Source organism: Barbatula barbatula (genome assembly GCF_947034865.1).
Source record: "Barbatula barbatula genome assembly, chromosome: 10".
Classification (NCBI taxonomy): Eukaryota; Metazoa; Chordata; class Actinopteri; order Cypriniformes; family Nemacheilidae; genus Barbatula; species Barbatula barbatula.
In genome coordinates, this window is record NC_136773.1 from 22,042,625 (window position 1) to 22,069,423 (window position 26,799).

The 26,799-nt window shown below is 38.8% G+C and overlaps 4 protein-coding genes across 5 annotated transcripts; 1 reads left to right on the forward strand and 3 right to left on the reverse strand.

The window, feature by feature from the left end:
* The first annotated feature begins 2,298 nt into the window (after window positions 1-2,298).
* il12b2 (interleukin 12B 2) lies at window positions 2,299-6,325 on the forward strand. The gene is made up of 8 exons (XM_079466340.1): window positions 2,299-2,449; window positions 2,900-2,981; window positions 3,334-3,576; window positions 3,920-4,022; window positions 4,100-4,263; window positions 4,690-4,844; window positions 5,189-5,311; window positions 6,009-6,325. The coding sequence occupies exons 2-8, from the start codon at window positions 2,900-2,902 to the stop codon at window positions 6,180-6,182; spliced, it is 1,044 nt and encodes a 347-aa protein (XP_079322466.1). The 5' UTR covers window positions 2,299-2,449; the 3' UTR covers window positions 6,183-6,325.
* A 22-nt stretch (window positions 6,326-6,347) lies between these two features.
* Window positions 6,348-8,178, reverse strand: cfap161 (cilia and flagella associated protein 161; the record flags this gene model as incomplete). The annotated part of the gene is made up of 7 exons (XM_079466006.1): window positions 6,348-6,573; window positions 6,781-6,854; window positions 6,954-7,112; window positions 7,189-7,270; window positions 7,345-7,583; window positions 7,915-8,004; window positions 8,107-8,178. 7 exons carry the CDS (start codon window positions 8,176-8,178, stop codon window positions 6,348-6,350), a joined length of 942 nt encoding a protein of 313 aa, XP_079322132.1.
* Window positions 8,179-12,927: 4,749 nt separating this feature from the next.
* Window positions 12,928-16,695, reverse strand: minar1l (membrane integral NOTCH2 associated receptor 1-like; the record flags this gene model as incomplete). The annotated part of the gene is made up of 3 exons (XM_079466007.1): window positions 12,928-13,110; window positions 13,841-14,002; window positions 14,746-16,695. The coding sequence occupies 3 exons, from the start codon at window positions 16,693-16,695 to the stop codon at window positions 12,928-12,930; spliced, it is 2,295 nt and encodes a 764-aa protein (XP_079322133.1).
* Window positions 16,696-19,500: 2,805 nt separating this feature from the next.
* cd9a (CD9 molecule a) lies at window positions 19,501-26,301 on the reverse strand. Of its 2 annotated transcripts, none has more exons than XM_079466350.1 (8): window positions 25,877-26,301; window positions 22,293-22,395; window positions 22,114-22,211; window positions 21,950-22,024; window positions 21,766-21,867; window positions 21,211-21,300; window positions 20,580-20,663; window positions 19,501-19,989 (listed from the first exon to the last, which is right to left on the reverse strand). In XM_079466350.1, exons 1-8 carry the CDS (start codon window positions 25,943-25,945, stop codon window positions 19,924-19,926), a joined length of 687 nt encoding a protein of 228 aa, XP_079322476.1. In that variant the 5' UTR covers window positions 25,946-26,301; the 3' UTR covers window positions 19,501-19,923. The 2 variants fall into 2 exon arrangements, with proteins under 2 accessions (XP_079322476.1, XP_079322477.1); XM_079466351.1 differs by lacking the exon at window positions 25,877-26,301 and adding an exon at window positions 23,259-23,505.
* Between the last annotated feature and the right edge of the window lie 498 nt (window positions 26,302-26,799).

Genomic DNA, 26,799 nt, shown 5'->3' on the forward strand with positions numbered 1-26,799 from the left:
CTATTTAACTTTCCAGGATATGTACCCCAGACCAGCATGAAACATAAAGGTCAAGTTAAGCATACTGTTTTATCTAAATTAGTCAAAAAAAAACATCAAGTACATAGTACGTGTTCCAGTTTCCTTTGGTGCTTTCAAGATGTCACGCACGGTTCTAGTCTGAGTTTCTCAAAAGGTGGAAGTGAACTTGCAGTATAAGCTCAGAGGTAGAAACTTGCCTATAGCAATTTTTCATTTCTTCCTAAGTTTAGCAATAAGTGACGGTGTGCAATAGTTGAATGTGTCAAGGCAGATCATTAGTAACACGTAGACTTGAGAAACCTCATAGCCACCAAATTGTATTTACACCTAATGAGAGGGAAGTATTGACTCTCTGACGCAAAGGGGTCTGCCCGAGTGATGTCAGTCTGTTGCCCTTTATACACACACACTGCAAACCAGTATTTTAGGCTATTATGCCCTCTCTGTCTCTCTCTCTGTCTCTCTCTCTCTCTCCCTCACACACACACTCATTCTCACAAGCACATGTTTAATAAATAGTAATGCACATAAAGACATACAAAATGAAACCAAATGTGCATGTTTTCTGAAACCCAAAGAGCTTACACCCAGCTCACCACCCCTGCCATCAGACACATTCCCCTGCTTAACAAAGGGGTTATAAGGTTCAGATCATTTGCAAAGCAAAGCTGGCATAGAGGAACTGTCATAACCACAGAGTTATCACACCCCTTATCTTCTTTAACCATCTTGCGTTGGGTTTCTGTCATATGTTTATTTAAAATCAACGTGAGATGAAAGGGAAAATTCAGAGTTGTAGACTAGTGAATGACCAAATCATATATTTAGAACAAAAAACCTAATAGGCACTTTTCCAAATTACATGGAAGTAGGTATTGTAAAAACACTACTAATTATTTATGTTTATGCAGAATTTTATTTGTCACACATGTTTCCTGAAGTGACTGTGTCTATGTTTAAACTTGCTATTCCAATTTTGCATTTCCTCCCTTCTCTGTCATCATCGACTTCCTTATTTCTCTCTCTCATAGTCTGAATATCGGAGTTTGGTTAAAGGTTTGGTAACCTCCTCCTGACTGATATGACTCAAGAAAGAATTTCTTCTATTTATTCCTTTAACTTCCACAAAGTGATCGTCTGTTTTCCGGGGTTACATCAAATGAAATAACATATTTATATATAACAAAGTGCATGACGACAAAAACAAGACAGTGCTGTCGCCCAAAAAAATGTATAAACCTGAAGAAAAATGAATTATATGTGAAACCATTTTCAGAAAATGCTAAATGAAATATAAAAACAGCAAAAGAAGATTATTAAGCAAATATAACTCATTTGTGAGGATAAACCCACATAGTAGCTTTTTATTTTATTTGCCTAATGTGTTTGGGAAATATAAACCTTGTTGTCTGTAGTTTCTACATTTATTGAGCAAAATGAGCACTTCCCTGCCCTATATATTTAATAACATACATGGGCATTGAAATCTTCATATTTTTACAGGAATTAACGTGCCCCTGCGGGGCTTAGCTCGCTTCTCTATATTCACTTATTTTCATATATTTTGAAACACCTGACATTCAGCTGCATCTCGTCCCATGGGATGCAGCTGTACAGATCTCAGCCAGCATGATAGTCCTGTAAGAGAAATCCGTCAACTCCAATTCAACCTGTGAAACACTTACCTCAGGGGGAATGTTTGAGACTTGCCAAACTTCACAGACATCATATAGTGAGAATCATTGAGTTTAACAAGCATCTGATGCATGCAGAAAATCTCTTCATTTGTGAACTTAACTTCAATGCTTGTGCAATGAAATCTCTGCATGATCCAAATCTATATAGTGCTGGCTCCTATACGTCCACTCTCTCTTACAAATGTATAGAATGAAGGAGGCGTGATACAACCACAGAGATACCCTTAAATGCTCTCTTAAATCTTTACTTTCACTGTTCCTCTCTGGTAAAAATCTCATTTGAACTCTTCAAACTTCCTTGTTATCTCTTCTCAAACATCTGACCTAATGCAGAAAAAATGCGCTGAACTATTCTGAACTCAATAAAAAAATAATCATTTCAACTGGGGAAGACTAGTGCAGTACCTAAGAATATAACATACAGGTGTACGTTTGTACAGGTGTAACATACCTAGCTTTTATAAGTTTGTCCTTACTAATAAGTCCTTTCAATTTGATATAAAGATGGTGAAAATAGGAGTGATGACACAGTGACCACACGCCTATTTAATGGTAATTTTAACACTTAGTTCATGGTCTCGAGGGGAACTCTTTACAGATTTCGCCCACAGAGCGAGTGGGTGTTCACAAGTGGGAATAAAAGAACTCGCACCCCAAGAACCAGCCAATCTCAACGAGCGCTCCTGATTTCTGCGCTTAGTTTGACGCACATCACAGCACAAACAGCTAAGGTAAGAGATGCATTACTATTTCTAAACTGCGCAACAAAATGATTAATTCACAAATGAAAGCGAAGGGATTAATTTAAACCCATTTATATGTATTTGAAATCATTTTCCATATATTATAATTACAATATAAACATGTGGATGTGGTATATTTGGACATGAATAAGAAGAAACATGAAAGAAATATATTAATCAGAGAAGAAAGAATGTATATATGTTGCTCCTATATTTATGTGCTGTCCTTATTCAATTATCAAATCAGTCTATTTCAATGATTATACATAATTACAAAGAATAACTATTAATGTTATTTCATGCTTAATGATTTTTGTATTTTCATTGCTAGTAATTTCCCCGTTGGAATTTGTGTTTACATGCATTTGACACTTTAATAAAGAATGAAGTAAATGAATACCTAGTCTAAATATTGGCTCATTTTATTTCTTTTTCCAGATGGGGTTGCTGGTGAGGTTCATCTTACTCCTGAGTTTGTTAATGATACGAATATCAGCGCTTAATGTTTTCCCTGAGAAATGTAAGAATACTGACTACACACACACGCACGATCTTTACTCATTTCCTTCTATTGCTTTAATATTAAGCTCATTTGAATTACACGTAAATATTAACCAAAATCCCAAAATTGGTAAATATTTACAATCCACAAAATATTTAAATCCGATCAAAACGAAAAGCAACATTGTAGCCTATTTCTTTACATACTGTGTTTAATTACAATTCATCACCTTCCCAAAGGAATGCTCAATTTAGAGTGGGGCTAGGGTACAGTTATATCTTTACTCCAAAACAAACAGATTAGAAATGCTGGCACCCACACAACGACGAATCTTCTTAAATTCCCTTTTTGTATATATTTCTCTTTAAAGTTATCTTTGGCGAGAAACACAAAACCATTATTCTTGATTGTAAAACGAATAAGAACACCGTCACTTGGAAGAGAGAGGGACACGGCACGTTGGACGCGAATTCGGAGTTTGAAAAACCCAACGGGACCAAACTGATCGTGTTTGGCCTGCAAGAAGACCAAACTGGGAATTACACCTGCTGGAGTGATGAAGGTTTAGAAGACTACATTTATCTCCTGCTGGACAAGTCCAAAGAGGCTTCAGGTAGGAGCGTGTATTGGATAAAGGATCTTGTTTGGAACTGGATTTTTTTTATAATTGGGAATTTCTAGCACAAAGATCGATTCTGTAAATGTCGTCATGGAAGATGTGCCAGTCTGACATAGTACAAGTTAACCATTAGGCAATATTACACTAATACATTACGCATTAATGTCAGCCCACAACCTCAAGTGACTTCGTTTGAAAATATGGTCTAATGATTTTATAATAGGCTGATATTTACATTTACGCATTTGGCAGACGCTTTTATCCAAAGCGACTTACATTGCATTGTATTATACATTTGTTTTTGACTACGAGATGTGGTTTTGTCTCATTTTTATAGATTCGTTCTTAAATTGCACAGCCGAAACCTTTTCCTGCGCACACAGCCTCAAATGTTCGTGGACCTTAGCTGATTATACAGCTTTCAGACTGCGTAATTCACGGTATGAGATATACAAACATGTAGAGTACAGACATACCCACAAACACCGACTCACCTGAGCATGATGTATTGATGCAGTGACCATGGCAGCTGGGTGTCGCCATCTGTGGATGGTGTATTTCGTGTTCCACATACCACAAATTCCTTTACTGAAGAGTCCGAGCGCCTGCGGATAACAGGGGAGGCTGTTTCCTCCTGCTGCTACATTAAAACCGACTACAGCTTCTACCTTCGAGAAATTGGTGAGCATGTGGGTTTATCTGGGCACATTATGCAAATGTAATGACATCATTAGTGAGTTTTAAAGATATAAAATATAAAGTTAGAAAACTTAACGATCTTGATGGTTTTAGTGGGAATTGGTTTTAATGGAAACTATAATGGTCTCTCTGCACGTGTTGCCTGACCAGAGTGGCACCATTAAACCAAAGCACAAAAGGCCACATAAAATAATTTCGTAATGGTTTAGGTCAACACCTAATGTTCACAATGACATTTGCAATAGAAACCATTAGACAGGGACGAGTGGTTATAACTGTAAAACTTCACGTAATAATCAATTCAAATGATTTAAGTGATAATTAGATGAACTCCATTGAGATGAATTTAAAGAGAGATTTTATAAGGGCGTCCTCATGATTGATCACACTTTTATTTGCTTTTGTTAGTCAAACCCGCTGGTCCAAACATTACGAAATGTTTCCAAAGAAAAAACAAGGAAAAATTTGAAGTGGTGGTGACGCCTCCATCCACGTGGCCGCAGCCTCACAGTTTCTTTCCTCTGAAGCATCAGATTGAGTACGAGATACGTGACAATGGGAAGGTTAGATAAATTAATTTACATATTTATCATTTCTACTTAAAAATATCACTCGACGGGGCGAAAAGGGCCCGAGCCTAGGCCCAGACTAACTTTCTAAGCGCTATTTGATCAAAAACATCTTGCCCTGGCATCTTAAAATACACCAGTGTGATTGTTTTGTCTCAAGATGCACACCAGTAATGTTTTTTTGTAAAGTTTGTTTTTAAAAACATCATAAATATCCTTAATTAAACTAAGGCCTAGTCCTAGTTTAAGGTAATCCCTGTCCAGGGAACCACCCATAAGAGTTTGAATTGTATTATTCCTTTCTGACATGCACTTTCCTATCCATCCAATCCCTTCAGTTCAAGACTCATGAATGGGAGGGGACAAAGGTCGAAATTCAGGGGGTCATCACGAAATTGAGGGTGCGATGCAGAGACCTGCTGCTTCTCTCTCAGTGGAGCGAGTGGACACCATGGAAACACGTAATCTACTGATCTACATTTATTCATGTTTCTTTTACATCTGATTCCTACATCCTCTTAACTTAATTATGACTTTATTTATTAGTAGTATTTATTTATGTATGATCACTTGACATGACTGTTATAAGCTGCATGCCTGGATGGTATCATACATTTTACAACCTGTGGTTCTCTGTCATATTAAAAAATGTCATATTAAAAAATGTCTCTTGATTTTTTGAGATACAAAATTATATTTTTCTGAAATTGTTCATTTCATTAACATTCATGTGAGTGATGGATGAATTACAGTGACCCCAAAAAGTATTCAGACATTTAAAAACTTTTACAACTATTTTTCGTAAAAACTTGTGTAGGCTAAGGTGATTTTTTTTGTGGAAGTATGAAGTCAGTTCCCTCCAGGTTCAAACAGGTGCATTCGTACTTTAAATAAATTCTACTAACACTTGACAGCCAGAAGGTGGCCAGATATGCTGTGTCTTGATTTTAAACACTAAATTCATAGTTTGGTTACTCTAGGCTTTGATAGGAAGTCATTTTTTCTCACCCCAGTGAAAAAAATGTGTATCTTGATAACTGCACTTATGCTATTTGTTTTAATAAATCCAATTTGGTTAGACAATTTGTTACCTTTTGGGGTCATTGCACATTGTACAAGAGATGCTTGAGAATGCAAATGATTGTTTGTTCTCCATAGGTACCTGACAACAAGAAAGGAAAACGTTCGAAGGCAAAAAACCAGAGACAAAAAGGCAAAAGAAATCAACAGAGAAAATCTAACAAAGAAACCCAACCTGACCCATTTTCCAAGATATCTGTTTATAAACATGATTGCAATGCTGAAACATTTAACAGCAAGGGGCAGCAGTGAGTAATGAAAAAACGCTGCCTGGTTTTTGATGCTTTTCTGTATGCAATGTTCATTCAGTCAACTGTTGACGGAAAAATTATCTTGGTAAAATACAGATCGGTGTACTTTACATTTTGTAATATATAAAGTTTTTTTTTACATCTTTTGGGTCCAGTTATTCTGTTTTTACATCTCTTTTTGACTGTGCTCATTTACTTGTATGTCCTCCACTGGCTCTGGTTCTTCTCTAATCTCATCTGTCATGACATCATCTTGTTGTGGTTGCAGCAGACTTTGATTTTGATTGGTAGGATTAGCCGTGACAAACAGCCAATGATTATTGTCCTGCTCAGCCTTATGGGAGTCCAAGAATGTGTGAGCAGTGAGTTCATACTCTTTACCAAACGCGGTCCTGTACACACAAACACAAACCAAATAAATAAATATATACACGCGCACCCAAAAATGAACGTATTTAAACAAAAGGATATCATGCAAAATCTCTTTTAACGCCTGATTGACTTTGGAGTATGATAATATTTGTATTTGGAAGATCAATGATATACCTCTTATACTGAGTAATAGGGGTATTGATTTACAATTTTGTAATATGCCTTACCAAAGGATGTGATTGCCGAGAGCAGCCAAACATTGATTGGTTTTACAGTGGGAAATCAAAACCTTCCCGTTCACCTGCAAAACAGCATTCATTATGCATTATTCAATTGTATATATAGGTGTACGTGTACCAACTTTGAAGTTTGGAAATGAAAAGATAACAGTTTGTGATACCTGGACAGGATAGCCCTCATTTTCAAGCCTTTCTTGAGGGTCCAAATAAATCACTTTCCACCAGCAAAGGAAATCAATTTTGGCTACCAAGCTCAGCTCCTGTAGCCGAGATTTCTTAGCGCACTTCAGAAAAGTCCTGTGGTCACTGGCAAGGTACAGCTATGTGGAGCACAAAGTAAGAACAAGCCCGATAATTCAATAAACTAAATAGTACACATTTAATTTGCTCGCTTACCTCTCCGGCAAAGCCTGATGTAGTTCTAAGTGCAAAGTTTTGGTCATATCTGACCACCTCTCCATCGGGGGTCCCATCAACGCTGAATCATAAAGCACAGGTGATAAAACAGGTACTTAAGTGTCTCAGTTGAAATGTGTATGTGTGTGTTTCTACCTTGTAATGACAAAGGCGTTTCTAACGCAGGGGTCCATACTGTGGGCTCCACCGACTTGAAGGGGCCCTTGAAGGCGGAGAGATGGATTTGTCCCTGAATGCGACTCAATATTACTGCTGTCGGCAATGATGCTGAGGACACAAGGCCTGCGTGGCTCATGCAGTCCACCTCCAGAGTTCACCAGAATGACCGTGTCTCCAAAGTTCAAAAAGCCATCCAGAGATACCGACAAGTTAACCTAAACAACATGTTCAAAAGTCACCAGCCACACATACACCAATGTCAAAACATATTAAGTCATATAAAATATGTATACGTATAAACATTTCTTTTATTAAACATTCACCCACTTCCTAAAAAATACTTTTTATTCGTCTTCACCAGCTTGAGCTTGGTTGTGTTATCGCCCCTATTTTATTGTTTTATTAAAAAACAATTGTATCATTACATCATATATAACTATAGTTTAACTAAAGGCCTGTTTGTTTTAGTATGATAATATAATTGTAATATCACCAGACTTTATTTTATATAATAACAAGTAGCGTCATGGTAAACTTTTATCTTACTGGGTTCATGATGTTTAGCCTCAAAACTCCTTCTTTCTGGACGGTGAGTTCACCTCTTTCTTTTTGATGAATAAACTCCTTTAAAGTTTCCTGCAAATGCACAATATACAAATAACGTACAACACACAAATGCATTGACCTGTTGTATACTTGTGTTTTAAACTAAGATCGGATGCGCTAAAACAAGCAAACCTCTTCTAAAGTCACGTCTTCTTTCCAGTTCCCCACACGCACGCGTCGATTGTAGGTCCGAACATGAGCCATTTCGCTGCCTTTATAAAGCGAACTCAAGAGTTTGAATAAAATTGGTAAAATTAACGTAAACTGAACGCTTATACCACAGGAAATAACGGTTACTATGGAGACAGCCTACTTCGCAGCTCTAGCGCGCGAGGGTCTGTTGTTACTATATCTCCATGGCAACAGTTCCGCTCTTTACCAAAGATAGGCCATTTTCACATGACGTCACGCATCTTCCGTTCTGCTGCGAAGCAGTTGTATCGTTACTTCCGCTAGCGCCTCAGAACGGAGTTTCCCAAGTCCCTTACACAGTTGCCACAAATATAGCTAGATTATGTACAGGGTCTTGCAGACAAATTTTCCCTAAGGACAAGATCAGAGCTGGATAAGAAACACAAATTCTTCGTCGAACAGTACTTGTTTGGTTGTGAAGGTAATTGTTCGATTTTCTTTTTGCGTTAGCGAAGGTGCTACTAGGATAAGTTCTTCAATAAGTGTTCTGTCAGTCAATAACGTTACGAAATATTCACATGCCTGATGCGAAACAAAATAATAATCTTACCGATCTTGACCACTCGTATTTTCAGTCACTGTTGTTAAATTCTTTGCAAAAGTGGAAGTTGAATAACGTCATTGTGAAAAGGGCTTTTTGAGCGTTTTAAACATTTCTATTGATAGTTTTATAATAGGTAATGAAAAAAATAAGTCATGAAAATGGAAACAACAGAAGTGTGCTTTTTATTTCCGTCTAATTGTAATTTTTGCATTATTTAAACTTTTAATGTGTCTTTTGTTTTCATTGTGATTTGAAAGTATTTGTTGTGCTATCTGACTAACTTAAATTTTTACCACATTTTGGTAAATCATCTCTATGTGAAGCACTTCGAATGAACTTTATTTACAAACACATTTTTGACAGAAACCAGCCTAATTTCATGCTTTGCAAAATCAGGACCAACCCAAGATTCATTATGCTGACCGAGTTGTAAAAACTACAATAGTTGAGTTTGCTTGACTGCAGAAATAATTTAAATGATCCTTTTATCTGTAGTCCCGAGATACATACCTTTAAACATATACAAATCCTCATTCATTTTTGTGTGTGTGTAAAAGTTTGCATTTGAGAAAAAATATTTCAAGTTTAGCACACATGCACCCAAACAATTGTAATTATAGACTGTTGGACAATCACGATTCCTTCAGGGAGATTCATTATGTGCTATATATTAAAATGACATATTTGATGTGAAACAACATTTAATTTTATTACAGTCCATAATTAATTACACCCAATTCACAGCATCGATATGGCAGCTTTAATCTACCAGTATTGGCTGATGTGAAGCAAAATCACTTGTGTGCAGATAGAGGGAAAAGCCAGTGGAGATTTTAGCTAAACTGCATTAGAAGGAAGTCTCATTTGGACTTAAGAGAGTGTGTGCGTGTGGGTAATGTGTGGTTAAGTGCTTTTGCATCAATAGCGGAACTGACAGATCATAAATAGATAATAAATGTTTATAAGAGCTGTGCTCTGAAATATTAAAACTCTGATGGGTTACACAGCAAGATACTGTGTACTGAAATTTTCTATAGAAAACACTTAAATAAAAATCAGCCATTATCATGGTCATCATGATCTGACTACTTCCTATGTACCTGTCAGGCTTTTTAAATGTTGAATGACAAGACAATATATGTAGCGGTAAACCAAACACAGCTTTATGAAGACAATATAAGATGTATAGATATTTGTCAATTCATTCATTTTTTTAAAGGTGTCAAAGGTGCACTGGTAAATAGAGCAATTCCTATACAGTATGTATACGGCCACATAAAGAAACAATTTATATATAAACTGTGTAAAATGAAAGCAAATGCAATTCTGATGTGGCCATAGGAACTCAAAAACAAAACTGAAAAATCAAGTTAAAAGACAAGTTTTCTAACATTGCCTACTTAAAGCTGAAGCGTATCACTTTGTCGAAAGAACGTTTTTATCCCTATTCAACTGCAACAAAAGTAATTCATAGGTTAATTACCTCAATTAGTGTAAACACTATTGCTGCGTACCAATCCGCATACCATCCGTCCTAAATAGTATTCGAGAGTACAATTAGTACGTCACAAATCGTAGTATGTTGAAAAGAGTATTTCAAAGATTCCCGGATGATGTACTATTTCCGGTGGCTATTGGAAGTGCACAACGATGCACACTCTAACAACTCATCACGAGTGACGCTCTACTGCATTTATACATTTTATAACTGATGCACCACTAAACTAAGTTTACAGTAAACATTACATTTGGAATAATGAATGAATAAATACCTTAATGGAAAGAAGAGCAGTATTTTGATGTGTGTGACAGTAAACGGCCACAATGTGTTCTTGGCAACAACTGCCGCTTCCGGTTCCTGTTAGTATGTCCTAGTGTGTGCATTTTGTTTTGCTACACACTTAAATGTATGTAATTTTCCATTACAAAAACAGTACATACTTATAGCTTTCCTGTAGCTCAGTGGTAAGAGCATTGCGTTAACAACGCAAGCTTGTGGGTTCGATCCCAGTGGTTTACAGATACCTATGTAAAATGTATAGGATAATGCAATGTAATTTACTTTGGATAAAAGGGTCTGCCAAATGCCTAAATGTAGTGCATAGTATAAGTAGGCGAATTGGTACGCAGCATATGACTATCAACATAATCTCACGGCAAAAATATAACTATTATATAATGCGGCTAGTATTGGCTAATTCGTATGAATTTGTTTTTAGTACGATTTGTTTTCGTGCCTGCAATGTTAGGAGCGGGGCTTTAGAATTTGCTTTTCTTCTAGTAATCATCAGTTTTTGTACATTTGACAATGTACGAATTAATGCAAATAAGCCACCTCATAAAACGTTGCAAAACCTTTTTGTTCGGATGACACAAGAGTTGAAACTATGGCAGCTGAGAAGGCCATTCTTTTTGAAGAACGTTCAGAGCCTGATGAAATCGGTACAAATACTTGTTTAATACTGCAAAATAGATGTCTTTTATATCTTCAATTGTTGTGTATACCGAGGTGTAGCGGACACATTTGTAAAAGACTTTACTTGGACCCATTGTGCAAGCTGTCTCTTTAATACCGCGTGGTATATATACATAATTGGATTGACGTTTCTGACACACCCACCAAACAAGAAAAAACGTATCTCAAACCCCGCTGCAAAACATTTCCTGGAAAACAAGGCATTGCTTTGATGTTTTCCAACCGGCCTTTTATACAACAGCAACATCATCTCCAATACCTAGAACCAATATTTTGGGGAGATTGGGGCAGGACTTTTTAAAAACAGATAGGAGAAGTGATCAGGACACTTGTTTCAATAACAATCGTTTCATTTTTACAATACAGGTTCATCTTTTGTATAGTTAGTCTTATATATACAAATTAAGTAATGATAAAAGCACATCTTAGACAATTGTCTTCACATTGCAGTATCAGATTAGTCAAGAAGCAGACCTTGAGACAAAAAAAAAGACTCAAGAAAGCCCAAAAATACAGGAGTAGAATACTCCGTGGTATAGAAAGACAGCGACAATATACAGCAAGAAATCTATTTAGGTTTTCTGTAATGAAAATGTCCATGGGGCTTGCTTGCAGTTGCTAAAGTTTTTTGGGTGCTAGCACATTGCGTTGCTATGCGGTTCCTAAGATGTTTTGTGGATGGTTGCTAGGTGGTATCCAATGAGAGACCATGCTCAGGCCTCAGAAACCTTTAGACTCAATAAACGGGACAAACATTCCCTTTCTCTCCATTCCATCCTTACTCACTCTCTCCGTCCCATCACAGCCCATTAAAAGTTTAGTGCTGTTGTTCAGCAAATTGAAAATGTGTGCCGTATCGATCCACCACTACACTGTACATCCATTCTGCCTCTCTGGAGGGTAATTTAGGCTACTTTTCTTTTAAGCTTTTGTGAGGAAATCCAGTACAAATATTTCGCTGTCACATTATTACAGTCGCGGTAGATGTAGGTCTACCACATCTACCAGTCATTTTAGAAAAATGTAGGGGAGGAAAAGCAAAATGAGAAGTGTTTCTCGTACCTCAGCATTTTCTTCATAGCCAAGAGTTACACGGAGCATTATTAAAGAGGCGGGTGCATGTAAATTTGCCAAGATCAATGGATTTTCCTAGCATTTAAATGGAGGGAGAGTAAAGGGTAAAAGAGAGAAATGCTTCATGATCCATATCAGGTTTCAAAAATATTACATTAGCGTAATGGGAACTCCCCAACAAGCATCAAAACAAAGAGAGCGGAACAAACACAAACAGCCGAATCAGCCTTTGAATCGTAAATTAGAATCTGCTTTAATTCAAAACATCAACATTCTTACTAAACATATACAGTTGATAGGGAAACACCATGGAAACACGGGAAAGCCCATGGAAGTTTCGGTAAATTTGTTTTGAAAAGCAAACTGCTTTTTAGCACGTGGGGCCGATCCGCCATGCTTGTTGATTTAGAAATCATGCTTGACATTCTTTACATTTTACGTGCCGTGTATAAGATTAAAAACACACTTAATTCAAGTATGCAGACACACGAAGATTCTGACTCGCGCATGGTTTGAACATGTACATTCTTGTGTTGCCATGGGGTGAACAGTCAACCTTGCGTAGCTAGAAGGGTTGGCATTCGCGCACATGCGTCAGTTATGTTTTGGCCTTTAAAAAATGAAGCTGCGCAGTGTGTTTACGGTATATCATGTGACTGTATGTACATTACACAGTGCTGACTGGAATGACGATGATGAGAATGAGGATGATAGTGGCAGTGATGCTGAGGGCGGCTATGCGGTACGCCTGGTTTCTGTTGCAGCGGGTGTAAGAATGTGAACGCCGCAGGAGCGTGTCCGAGGCCGGCGTGTAAATCTCATCCGTCCAGAACTCCAATGACTCTGGGGCCTGCAAAATATGCACAAATATGAGAAAAGTTGCTACATGTGATTTAGCAGCATAAATGCACCTTCTGATATTATTATTTTTTATTAAAGAGTAGCTATTATTTTGTAAGCGGTCTTCCAAGTTGTAAAGACGAAAGTGAACAAATAACAAAGTTATTGGCTTGGGAAAAAGGAGTCGACTCTGAATCAGAAGGTAGTTATCACTGACAATGAAAGTGGTTTTTACACCTTGTATGTACGTTAAGTTGTTCTTCACTCCATAAACCAAAGTAGGACCTTAAAAACCACAAAATATTTACTCTGTAAAGTCTTTAATGTTAACATTTTATTGTTTGAGACACCGTCAATGTACAGTGTCTATGCAAATAATTTATACATCATATAAAATGTATGAATTACTGTATAAATATATAAAACTATATAAAATGTATTATAATAAATGTAAGTGTGGATAAGATGGATATTGGTGAAATAAGATGAAATACAAAAAAATCAACACTATCAAATCAATCAATGTAATGATAGCAGGGATTGTACCAATATAAAAGTATTGTATGAAAAATCATTATCCTAAATAATTTATTTAACTTAATCTAATTCAACATTATATGTAATGTTAAGTATGAATTTCAAACTATTGAAGGGGCTTGGGGTCTGTTGAGTATAGAGAGAGAGAGAGAGAGAGAGAGAGAGAGAGATTTGCTTCCTCAAAACTGATACGGGGATGTTACCTGAAGGTCCAAAGGTGTTAACTCTGATTGGTTCCAGGTGACTTTGGGGCGGTCAGTGGAATTCTGGGTGGTGCTCTGGAGAGATGTACGGCGCGAGGTTGCTTCAGGTGGCATGAGGAATTCAGGGGCTTCCCTTTTATAGACGACACTCAACTGATCTGACTGGGGAGCCAAAACAAAACTTTGAAAGCCACACAAAATGAAGCGGGGTCCAGATGTCTGAGAGCACTGGTAAAAAACTCTCTATGTTGCATTCATTTAATTGAAACAATTAGTTAGAATTTCTTCAGGTTGTGGCACAAGTTTATGCATAACTTTCATCTTTCCCCCATGAATGATTGAGAAATGGTTCGGTGAGTATCTTGTGTGCCAAATGGAGAGTAAGCTGACATTTTTCTTTAAAGTTCTTAATATGGTAATGTCATAAATTTGCTTACATTTTACTGGTGCTTAAGCTGTTTGCTAATTTCTGCTTTTTGCTTAAAAATCCTACCATTACAAAATGACTGACAGGTAATTTGATAGGCTATTCCACAGCTGTCACAGAGACAGGTGTGATTTCACAAGACACCAGAATTCCTGTCATCTGTCAGGTGTCTGTGGCATTCACTCTTTAATAAATAAATAACATATTTCTACAGTAGCATCAGATGTGTCTGTTATGTCAGATATGTCATATAGTTTTGTTTAAACTACAAGAGCCATTTAAATATGAAAAAGGCCATTGAAAAAATTAAGAGACCACTTTTATGGCAAGCTGAATTAAAAATATAAAAAAATAAAACAATCTCATTTCTTTATTTCAATGTGTTCTCAGACTTTTGGACTTACTGTACATTTCTTTCCTAGCACGTGTTTCTCATCACAGTGACTTTTAAAACATTGGAATTCTATAATTTGGTTACCTTGGAAGGCTGTATGTGTGGCTCTTTGGTGAAGCTGATGCTCCACTCTCTGTGAGCTTCAGAGCAAGAGCTGCTTTCCGTCGGGGCTTTAGACGCCCTGCGAACAAAAAGACGCCTACGCTTGGCCGCAGCCTCATTGGACCCCTCCATCCCCAGGCTGACCCTCGGAGATCCCTGGGACTGTATACTGTTCTGCGGTGTGGGGTGTAAGTACTGTATTTGATGAGGGTGTGGGCACACGGTCTGCTCGCGCTGTTCCAGCCGGTCCAGCGTGGAGAGCACAAGAGCAAGTTGTTCCCGTAGCTCTGCGATGGGCTCCAGCTGTTGCTCCAGCTCTGCGACCCGTTGGAGCAGGCGGCCTACGCCCCATCGCACGCCCTCCTCAGGTGCTTCCATAGAGTGAAACAACCGCCGCAATTTTCCTAAACGTTCACGCCTCTCCGGCAGCCCAGCTCCGCCCCCGTCTTGGGCACCTCCACCCGCTTCCCCTGGGAGGACCGCCATGGAGCCACACATGCTGATATCATCCAGGAACCGAAAGATAGCGCTGATGTCATCCTCACCGATGTCGGGGTTGTCAATGGAGAGCCGTTCGCTAAGCATGAGGCTTCGCAAAGCACGCCGGTCCGCAGGTTCCGTTTGGGTGCCCACGTTAGCCGCGCCCTCCGCTGTAGGTGACCAGTCGTACCAGGCATCCAAGCTCATGCCGCTCAATCGCTTGAAGGTGTCCCGAACTGAGCTGATGATGCGAGGGTCAAAGCCGGGAAGGTCAAGGCTTGAGCCGTCGAAACTTAGTTGAAAAACTCCTGGTTTTCTCAATCCAGACTTTTCCAACACAGACCGCTCCGATTTGGGCTTCTGCAACCCGGAGGGTTCTTGTTCAGATCTTTCATCTGCAGTTCTGCTATCGATGTCCAAGCTGTGGCTCTTATGGTGTAGAGCTGGGGTCTGCAGCTTTTCGACGGAGACCGTGGGTCCGAAGTAGGTAGACGTTTGTAGTTCATCCAAACTCTCATGCTTTTTCCGATGCCAGTGAGTCTGATCAGGACTGTACGGGCTCGAAGCGTCAGCGTCGTCCTGTGCATCCGATGCGTTCGAATGTGTTGATGCATCAAAGGATTGTGATGCATAGGTGTATGACGGCTCATGCAAACACAGCGAATGTGAGTTGGCATATGTTGCAGGGTCTGGATAGGGGTTCTTTTGAGTAATATAAAGCACATCCTCGCCATCCTCTCTTGAGCTTTGCTCTGATTGGCCAACATGTTCCACGGAGATAAGTGGCACCAACTTGCTGCCCTCTTTAAAGGCACTCCTCTTCTGAGAGCAGGAACGAGCAACACATGCTTCCTGATTGGCCGCCGACATCTTCCCTGCCTCTTGATTGAGCGCATCACCAGACTCATCCACAGAATAAGTATCCTGCATGCTGCCTTGGTCGTGGGCGTACGAGTGAGGGTAAGCAAGCAATCCTGAGGCGGTCTGCATGCGGGAAGCCTCTCCGTTAAGACTGAACTCCTCACAAGGGAGGTTCTCATATTTACAGTCCGGAGAGACAGTCCCTCCTCCTGTGACGGGCAAGGCGGCCGGCCAGTCATAACGCAGGAATCCCTTCCCACAGACCTGACAGGGTGTCAGAGACTGAACATTTGTGTATGTAGGGGCCATGCATGTGTGCATGAGGAGGTTGAACAAAGACACAACATCTGCGGCCGCAGAGAGCCGGTTGCTGCAGGGAGGGTACAGGCGCTCTCTGAACAGGGTGGCCGGGAAACAGGGATCTCTACAAGCGGTGGAATAGAGGAGAGTCCGTAACTCTAGAAGGGGTTGCAGACTGAAGCGTCCACTTAGATACAGGCAGATATCAGCATAGGAAACACTCCCACGGCAGACACCCAACACCTCAAGTATCTCCAATAACGCCAGGGGGTCTTCTGGATTTTCAGCCATAGATGCAGGGGATGCGAACTTGCACTTTTGTAAACACACATTTATTAATGTGGCATTCTGTCCTCCGTGCTCCTGGTCCTCACAGCACGCAGCACGCAGAAAAGAAACAGAGCAACAAAATCAGGTCAGCTAAACGTGGCGTTAAAACAAACATACATACAAATCCTTTATGCGTAAAGTTACAATAGTTTGCACATTCACAGACATGCAATGAAATAAGCAGTTACCTTTTGCTACTGGGACACGGATGGTGAGGATGAAAAGATTCAGCGGTGACCTTATTCAAATCCTTAATATAGCCACTGATCGGAGCCCATATGAAAGCCACCGAATCCAGTGCATGAAACTGTTCTGACTCCTGCACAACAGATAAAGCATCAGCCAGTGGTCAGACAGCGGTCCAATCGAGCGCTCAGAGGACTTAAAGCAGGTCGCTTAGGGTCTCCAGGGATGCCCGGTGGTGTCTCATTCTTTCTCAGCCGAGTAAAAACACACAGCACGTGAGAAATGGCATGAAGTGATTTAACTTCATGTCTGACAGAAAGAGTGCCTCCTCTATAGCCGGTGTGCGCATGGAGGTGCCGTGATGCAAGACACACATGACGTGAGTATAATAATAGTTCATATCAATAAACCAAGTCAATCATTTTTATATCTTCCAATCTATTTACATTTGGTAAAAAAATACCATTGATGAAAATAATGTAACCAATAAATTAAGTAGAAGGGATTTATTAAAACCAACATTTACTTTACAAATAAATTATCCTGAAATTCTCTCAATATAATTTATATATATGGCTAATCAGAATGAACGAGATCCAGTCAATTCATACACATACTGACTTATTTAATTTATATTCATTTAAATGCACCGTACAAAAACAAAGTTATCTGTTTGTGCAAATGAACTCTCCATATATATATATATATATATATATATATATAAGCTACTGTATATAAAACAAATACAAATATGCAACAAAAACAATCTGAAACTGGAAAAGATATGTTGAAGGTATTTTAAGGTACAACAACAATCATATTTAATTCCTGTACATATAATAAATAAATTGATATTACAAAATGATTGAAACATCGTATTTGCTGAACATTGAAAAAAAATCTAAAAGTTTGATGTCATCATTATCATAATGTAGACTCACCAATGCCATCTGATTTACCTGATATAGACAGACCTCCCTAAATCAAATTCCACCTCAGAAAGTGGATAATTCACAAGAAAACAGCCTTAACATCTAATACACAGCATATCTGATCCTGCATCTGTCTGCAATGAGTGATCAGTAATTGACTTTAATGGAGACTATAACACACGTACCCTCTCTCTCTGTTTTAAGTGTGTATATCCTTTTCAACTGTAAAGTACCTCATCCACTTTAGACATCACATAGCCTAGTCTGAACTATTCAGAAAGTTCTTACTCCATTTCTAATTAATGAGCACATGGAAAATTACATTAAACATCTTAAGTCATAATACACGCATTATCATCATGGCAGTCAGTCAAATGGACTTTGTAAAGTTTGTTCTGGAGTTTCATACTTGGTTGGTCATTAAAAAAAGTCCTCAAAAGGCCGCTAGAGGGCAACAGTCTCCATATTATGACATCAAGAACATGAAGACTTAAAAATTCCTCACGAAGTCAAAAGTACACGTGAATACGTTCTCGAAACACTACCAAACATTCAAAAATGTCTTAAAGAATATCTTGATTTTTAGTAGCTTTTTATTTTATTGAAATCAAACATCTTGAGTCCCAGTGAAATGAAAAATGTGTTCGTGAAATTTCAGCGTTTATTGTAAATAGTTTATCAATGTGGGTCATTCTCTTTCTAAAATTCGTGTGCCCTCATAATCAATATTTAAAATCTGAAAACGGACTTCCTTCCAGTAATGACTAACGTTATACTTTTATATGACGTTTGTTAGACTGCTTGGGCGGGGCATCCGTGAACTCCTCCCCTTCAGATGTCAGTCTGCAGCCAGTTCTATTTCAATATGCAACGGCTGTTTTTATTCATCCAATCAAATCGCAGAGAACGAAAAAAGCCACGCCCCAAAAACGAAAGAAAAGCGATCGCAACTTCCCGGGGACTTTAAAAGTTTATTGAAGAAAACGGGATTCAGATTATGCACTATTAAGGTCACTACAATTTGTGCCACAAACTGTTTCAGATTTAAGAATCATCAGTCAATATAAAAGCATGTTTAGTGTTTTAGTAGAGCATTTTTCACTCTGATCTTTACATCAGAACATCACGTGAGAAGGTAGCTTATGACTCATGCAAGGGCTTTTTATTTTAAATCCAAAGTTAATGAAAGTTTTGAGGTTTTCGATAAAATTACAGCACAGGAAATGTTTTGATGGGTGTGCCTTGCGTTCTTATCGAGATGACTTTGATGATCGAATCTGTTTGGGTTTGTGGGTGAGTCATGGTGTTATAACACTTCGTGAGAATTTCTTTTTGCATGATTTCAAATTATATCAAAGGCAGTGAAACCAGGTAGCAAATAATTGTACAGTCACTAACCTGACATTAATATAGTCAGCCGAAATTAAAAAGTTAAAAGGAAGCAAGTAAACGGAGGGGTCGTACCAGGGTACACCATAAAGTGACCATGAGTCATCACTTTAGTCTGTGCATCATTTTCCTTTTAATTCTTTAACACTCTTATCATTTGCCTGTTAAAGGAAACACTGATTAGTGTTAAAAACAAGCCACACACACACACACACACACACAGACATTCCACAGAACTACAAAAACAGCCGCTGCATAATTCATGTTGAATTTGGGCTTTATTTTAGCCATATGCACCGATTTGTTGGTAAATCGAATCAACCCTATACACAAATCAAAACTTTAGAAAATTTCAGCAATACTGCAAGTAGGCCTACAATAAAGCAAATAAAGGTTAATCCTTAATATCTATTTTGAACAATAAAAAAATATAAAAAACTTGAAGGCCTTATTCAATGGGTTTGAAATGCTTAACCGATCCTTTCTAGCTCACGGTTGAGGCCAGCGACAAGACAAACTAAGATACAGAGTGAATTCCCATCAAGCAAAGAAATATACAGATTGTGTGCTCGTCGCTGTGATCTAACTGGTTCTAAGCCAATGAGGTCATGTTCAAAACAGTGCTTTGGGACAGACATCATGCGACACCGATACACAGGCAGTTGCCCAGACAACGGCACCCTCACACAATCTCCCGGGTTTTTCGGATGGCACAGCACAGCATCATGCTGAAGATCATGCCAAAGATCTGTGAAAACAGACACAACGTTCCATGAAAGAAGCCACACACGTCGCTGTACACTTCACATAAAAAACATTTCCATTTAAAGCTGCAGCGTGCAATTCTTCGGCATTAGCGGCACTGGACACAAATTACGATCGCTGTCAAAGATGTTTTGAAAACAGTCTCCCCGGCTTCTATTGTTCGGGAAACAGGAAGGTCCTGAATCTCACGCTATTAACTGAACTTATGTTGTGTTAGGCTTCTCAAACCGCGAATACAAAACTACTTTAGTACTCTTATAAAGGTCACTTAGACTTAAAAGAAACATATTTGGCTTAATGGTACGATAAGGAAATTTCCTTTTTTTCACAAAAGAAGTGGAACATTTTTTCTTTAGATTAAATAAATGGGTTTATAAGAGCCATTGAAGGAAAGGTTCCTTCGGGAACCAAGAATGGTTCTTCTATGGCATCACCGTAAAGATATTTTTGTAGTTCCTTTTTAAGAGTAAAAACTTTAAGAGCATATGTCACTATATTGAAAAGTTATCATTTTCACCCCACTCCAGATTTGTTAACCAAAATGTTAAAATGCTACAAAAATAGTATGTATACCATAATCACTCCGATGCCAATTCCAACACCTCCAATTATATGAAGTTTGGCGTTGAAGACTTCGTCAATGGCATCAGGGCAGGTCTAAACATAAAAACAAGATCATAGAATAAACATCAATGCTTAACTATCAATGCACAGAATAACGGATTCAGTCCTGTAACGAGTGATGATAACAGAAAACGTTTTGAACCGTCAAAACCCTGCTGGATCTCAGCACTGAAGAAAATAATGCAAGTTTACTGCTCGGTAAACTACACGAAAAGAGCATTCTTGGTTTTCTGAACATGTGCTCCTGCCAGTCGAAGGTCATCGTGGGGGAGTAAACATCAAGAGTGATTCAAGCTGAGCCGTATTGAGGAGGTCAGAATGATTTCCAGCTCAGCTGGTGGAAACCACTTCGATATTAAACCTGCGTGTGTGACTTATATTTGATGGATAGATACACAAACGTATTTTCAAATAACCATGTTTATGTATTCCAGTAATTCCAAGTATGACAGATATTAATGCTATACCATACAATACCATATTAAAAACTTTTGTTTTGTTGCAACAGTTTTGAAGGGCCTTTTTCTGTACTGGACTGACTTTCAACTGTGTATAGTCATTGACTGTTAAGGACTCTTACCTTGGTAATGTGTACATCAAGCCCCTCTTTTTTGGGGCAGGTCTCCTCAATTGCCGCCTGGTCTTGTCCTGATGGGCCACAGCAGTTCAGCTGAGACAAGAGAAAAGATATTAGTAAAGATCATCTCAATGGCTAAACACACCGTGATTCTTTCATGGACCATCTGAAATGTTTATATTAATAATATAAAAATGGTAAAAGCTTTCTGACAACACAAAGCTGTGGCTGGCCCGTTTTACACAATTTCCAGCGTGATGATGCGTTGATTTTTATCAGTATGTCATGAAACAAATTCGTTACAGGATGATGCAATAGACACCTCAGAGGTTGCTAGTCTGGACAAGCTTTAGGGCGTTCATTGTATAAAGTCTTTTAAAAGGTCAAAACACTACACAGGAAGACATGCTTGAGCACACCTCTGCTTTGTTCTTACTTGTTTCATTTCAGATTGACCCTTGAACATCATTTATACAGACGTGAAAACTATAAGTGCGCTTGGTAGATGTGCATGACTGTCAGACAGCCACAAATAAGGAAAAAGAGACGAGATCTTACGCCATGCTGAATGAGACGGAGTGTCTCTTTCAGAGCATCCTGTTTGCTGTCTTGATAGTTTTTGTAAGTTTGCCTGTAAAAAGACGTTATATCTTCAATAACCTGTAGGCAAAGAGATATTAACAGATTAGGAACGCTGCCTATGTGTTCGTGTCTTTGTGTACACTACGCGTGAGATGCTCACCTTGGTCTGGTTAGAAAAGCCCCAAATTCCAGCAGCCACTTCGACAGCAAATATGACCAACAGAGAGAAGAAAAACTACAGGAACAAACACAAGAAACCCTATAATAACACTGAAGGATTTTCAAGAAGAGAAAGCAAGGAACAGCCCAAATCGTATGATTTACCAATCCCAGCATGCACGGGGACTCCTGGATGGCTCCACAACATCCCAAAAATCCAACGATCATCATCAAAGCGCCAGCAGCGATAAGAATGTACACACCTGAAACACACACACGCTTCATTTCCACGATGCACAAAACCACAACAGATGTGTTTAAAATGCACATAAACAACCACTGACCGGTGTAGAAGACATAAGGAGCGTTCTCCCCTTCAAACAAGCTCTTGGTCTTGGGATCCAACCTCAGCCAAAGTCCAATAGCCAGGACACCCGTACCCGCAATCTGCACACACGAAGGACAAACAAATTTAGTATAAACCAGACACGACACCCTAAAACACACAGAAATATGTTAAAAGAGAAGTCACATTTGAATTTAAATCGGTTTTGTATTCACACATATTTAAATATCATCTATCAAAAGCATTTAAAGGCACATGGATTCCCTTGGATCACTATGTGAAAAGAAGAGTCACACTGGAATATAGCACACTCAAATCCCCTTGTTGTTATGTTAGAGAACACAGACTGGGTTGCCCGCCTTGCATATCTTGCAGATTTCTTTAGCAAACTGAACAATCTGAATTTAACTTTGCAGGGTAAAGACACAGGGTGATCTTTGTTTTTGTATAATTGTTCTGGACACGTGAAGATGTGAAAAAGTCATTCAAATATTAAACAAAGATAAGAAGGAGCTATTATAGGAAGTAAAATATCATTATTTACAGTTAAATGATATATGTTACACTGCAAACCTCAAATGTACACCAAATCTAAAAATCACACCGATCACATGCGCTTGTGGGGGTACTTCAGACAAGATCAAGTGTTTTAGGGGTACAGTACCCTAAAAAGGTTGGGAACCACTGCTTTAAGGCAAAGGATTTAAATCTGCGCCATCTCTGGCAGCTATACTTTATTCAACAGACACGCATTCAATTACTTGAAAGAGGATAAAACGAGGGCTGGGTATCGATTCTGATGTTCCGATTAGATTCCGATCCACAAGCCCTAGATTCTAGTCGGCTGATTTACAGATTTAATACAAGTCCCATAGGTATTTCTAAAAAAGATCAGTAAACATCAGATTACACGGGTGAATTAAAAAATGAATGACACACAAATGTGAAGTTACGCTCTACCTACCCAGAGAAGGAAGTTCAGGATAAACAGTGCGTACTTGATACATTTTGCACCTCCACCAACTCCCATTGTTTTACTGTCCAAGTCACTTTCGCTTTGAGGAAAACAGAAAGTATGAGCAAACTTTTGCGTGCGTATAAAGGTACAAAAACGCAACTGTACTATATACAACCAGGCTGCAGTAACCAGATGACAGAAATGTGGTTTGTCTGTCAACACTTCCTTTCTTTGTTGAAAAAGAAAGCAAAAAGGGAAATAGTCTGTCGCTTGCGCAAGCTCTTTTTGTGTCGGTGGGAGGGGCTTAAAGCAGGTGCTGAGTGTTGTGCTCAGAGACATCATGCACATGCAGGTGAATCACCACTACATGATATCAAAAGAAGATATCTCATATTTTGTAAAATAAAACACGTATTTTGCACTTTACTTAAAGAAATAAAATTGCATTGTGCCATTGTTTCCATGATTATTGAAAATGAAGCTTTACCAACACACTGGGGCTAGTTGTCACAGGAACTCTATCGCAGTCATTTCTGGGACAAACGTCCAATTGGACTAACACTCGCTTTCTAAATAAAAATAATGCAGTTTGTGCTTGGTTTAAATACCTTCAAAGGTAAAGTGGAATCAATTGTAGCCGAGAAAGCTATCATATCCCATTGAGACAAATCTGTTTTCTCTTTTATTTTGTCTTTGAAGGTCAACGTGTTACAGATAAACTGCCTTTTTATCCCGAGTAAAAATTGATTAAAATCTTCAACAGCTTTCTGCAGCAAGACTGCTTTATGTATCTACTGTATGTAAATAAATTAACCAACAATGTTTGTTCCGGTATTCAGTATTATTCCAGTATTCCCTGGATCTGTACGACATTTGTAGAATGATCTGCCCGCTCAGCAGATTCTGCAGCCATCTTTACGAATCTGATGAAAACACATCTCTTCAGTCAACACCTGACCGACCAGTTCTGACTTTTATCTCCTTTCTACTCTTTCTATCCTTAACCTTAGCTTTGTATACTGTGGTAGGCTATATGAGACCAGTTATACTGCGCTTATCCTTTTTGATGTCCTCATGTTGTGCCAATTGCTTCCATTGTTTACCTCATGTGTAAGTCGCTTTGGATAAAAGCGATGACTAAATGTAAATGTCACATGATTTCTATAAAACATATTCCATACCAAACATACTGCATGGTATAGAATTATCATCATACTGAGAACCTAGACAAGTTCTTGCTTGTTTTGTGTGACACGTTTATCCCCGAATGCTTGACATGAGAACAATTCAATAATGTTCAACTAAAAACGAGTTACGCTAAACGCAAGAAACAATCACTTTATACACAATCTCCCAGACAGCCCACACAACAGATACAGTTTACAGTGAGTTTGTTCACCAGATTATCATGCTCTATAAATAGTCCCGCAGATTACAGATGATCTAGGACGCGTACCCGTATAAGACCACATGTCTGGACATACACACTCAAACCAAATGGCTTTGAACAGATTTACTGCGTTGTATAATTCGGAAGGTTCACTTCACACTTATTCAAATAACCACTTAATTGATCTGCAGTTAATCTACCTCCACACTTTCTAGTGAATAATATATAGTGAAATTTCACCTTTATCACCATGGAACAATGTATCAAATTCTTGAAGCGTGTGGTTTTATCACACCATGATGATTTAAACCGCCTCAACACATTCTAACAATGTGAAGATTCATTTATTGATTTAAGATGGAGTAAATGATGTAAGAATTGTCATTTGGTTGATACAAGGGTAGATGCAGCATGGAGCAATGGGCGTGTCAAAAGGTTTCTGATTGGTGAAAGGAGTTTTACTGTATTGGCCAATCAGCGTTAAACTTTGTTCCACACTCCAGTCCAGCAGGTGGCGGTAAAGCACTTATCAGTTTGTTTGCAAACCCTAACCCTAAAAATAGTTGTAATTTGTTTTTGATTGCTATAAAAAGATAAATGGAAATATATATAATTTATATTCACTGCTTACAGGTTTTGCAAACTTTAACCTAAACTTGCCGTGGTGATGACGTCAGTAACCCGCGCCATGCAGGTAGTTTTCGCAAAACGTTTTGGCACGCCCATACTGTTCGGCGAGACCAATGAGAAACCTTTTGCCACACCCTCACCTTTTGGCACGCCCATTGCTCCAGTTATCCCTATTTGTTGAATGATCTGTTGAACAAACTACTCACATTATACATAAACATACAATGTGACATATAGGGGAATCAGGACTTAAATAAGAACCCATTCAAAATAACGATTTCTTCACACCACAGAATGAGCGACACACAAACATGTGACTCAAAAGAAACAGTATCAACATTCAGTGCTTGTCCCAGAACACACGCACGCACGCACGCACACACACGCACACTCACCCACTGTGATTTTAATTACATTATCTAGATCCTTAAATCGGATACGAAAACACTCTAAGTAGGTCAACCCAACGATTGCTATTGAAATTCTGGTTGCATGGCGTTTAAAGTCTCTGATGGTAGTGACTTAAACGCATTTCTCACTTGATTCTGTGGAAAAACGCGTGTCCCGCACGACAACAATCAAACGCACGCACGCACGCACTCACCCAGAAGATGAAATTGAAGACGAACATCAAATACTTGACGCACATCTCTCCTCCGGTCAACGCAGCCATCGCACCAGACCCGAATGCAAAGCACAGAAACAAAAGAAAGGGGAAATCACGGGAGTTCCGTCCGTGTCCCGGTGTCTCGAGGCGGCCGGCGCGTTACGTACACGCTCGCAGAGCAAGTCAGCGAGTGGCTGGAGCGCGCCCACGCTGAGCACGAGAAAACTCACGGTCACTCATTCGTTAACCTTTGCACCTGTTTTCAAATGCTTAAAACCTCGATTGCATGCTGTTAGTTTATTAAATGCAGCTATTTAGTTGCAATTTAACGTGAAATCAAGTTGTTTGATTAGGCCGTTTTATTTTACCACGAAATGTCTCTTCGAGAACAAGAGAGCCTTTTGGTTCTTTCATTTCTAGTCACTTGGAATGACGTCATAGCCCGATGACATCACCACTGCAAAAGCAGCCTGGAGGTTCTGCTGGAGGCGATTCGTGTATATTTCACATCACACTGTCACCTTTTCCCTATTTAACAACAGACTGTTGCAATATAGTCAGGAAAGGATGGGGTGCATACATTTGGTTCTGTGTTGCACCAGCTGCAGTACCACGAAAGCCTTTAAGGTTTCCAGAGCTTTTAATCATGCATGCATTTAAAATGAGGAATTGCATTGAAATTTGAAATAGCATGCATGCATGAGTGCATGCACACACACTTGTGTGTGGGTCTGGGACGAAGTGTGGTTAACTGTTGCAATGCTTATTGATTTTCGTGTTGTTCCAAATTGATTAAATGCCTTTTCAGTAATACATTGGCAGGCATTGTTATGTGTTTTGGAGGGTGTATGTTGAAGTATTTTTCTGAAGGCCAACGTTTTGAAAATATCATCTGAAATATAGAATAAAAGTGTCGGATA

Excerpts from the sequence above, each read along its gene's own strand:
- il12b2 (XM_079466340.1), top strand. The coding sequence starts at position 2,900 with ATGGGGTTGCTGGTGAGGTTCATCTTACTCCTGAGTTTGTTAATGATA. Across the intron at positions 2,982-3,333 it reads TAATGTTTTCCCTGAGAAAT|TTATCTTTGGCGAGAAACAC; the intron begins GTAAGAATACTG and ends TTCTCTTTAAAG. Across the intron at positions 4,023-4,099 it reads TTCAGACTGCGTAATTCACG|TGACCATGGCAGCTGGGTGT; the intron begins GTATGAGATATA and ends GTATTGATGCAG.
- cd9a (XM_079466350.1), bottom strand. The coding sequence starts at position 25,945 with ATGGCTGCGTTGACCGGAGGAGAGATGTGCGTCAAGTATTTGATGTTC. Across the intron at positions 22,396-25,876 it reads TCTTCAATTTCATCTTCTGG|ATTGCGGGTACGGGTGTCCT; the intron begins GTGAGTGCGTGC and ends TCGTGTGTGCAG. Across the intron at positions 21,868-21,949 it reads GCTTTTCTAACCAGACCAAG|GTTATTGAAGATATAACGTC; the intron begins GTGAGCATCTCA and ends CTTTGCCTACAG.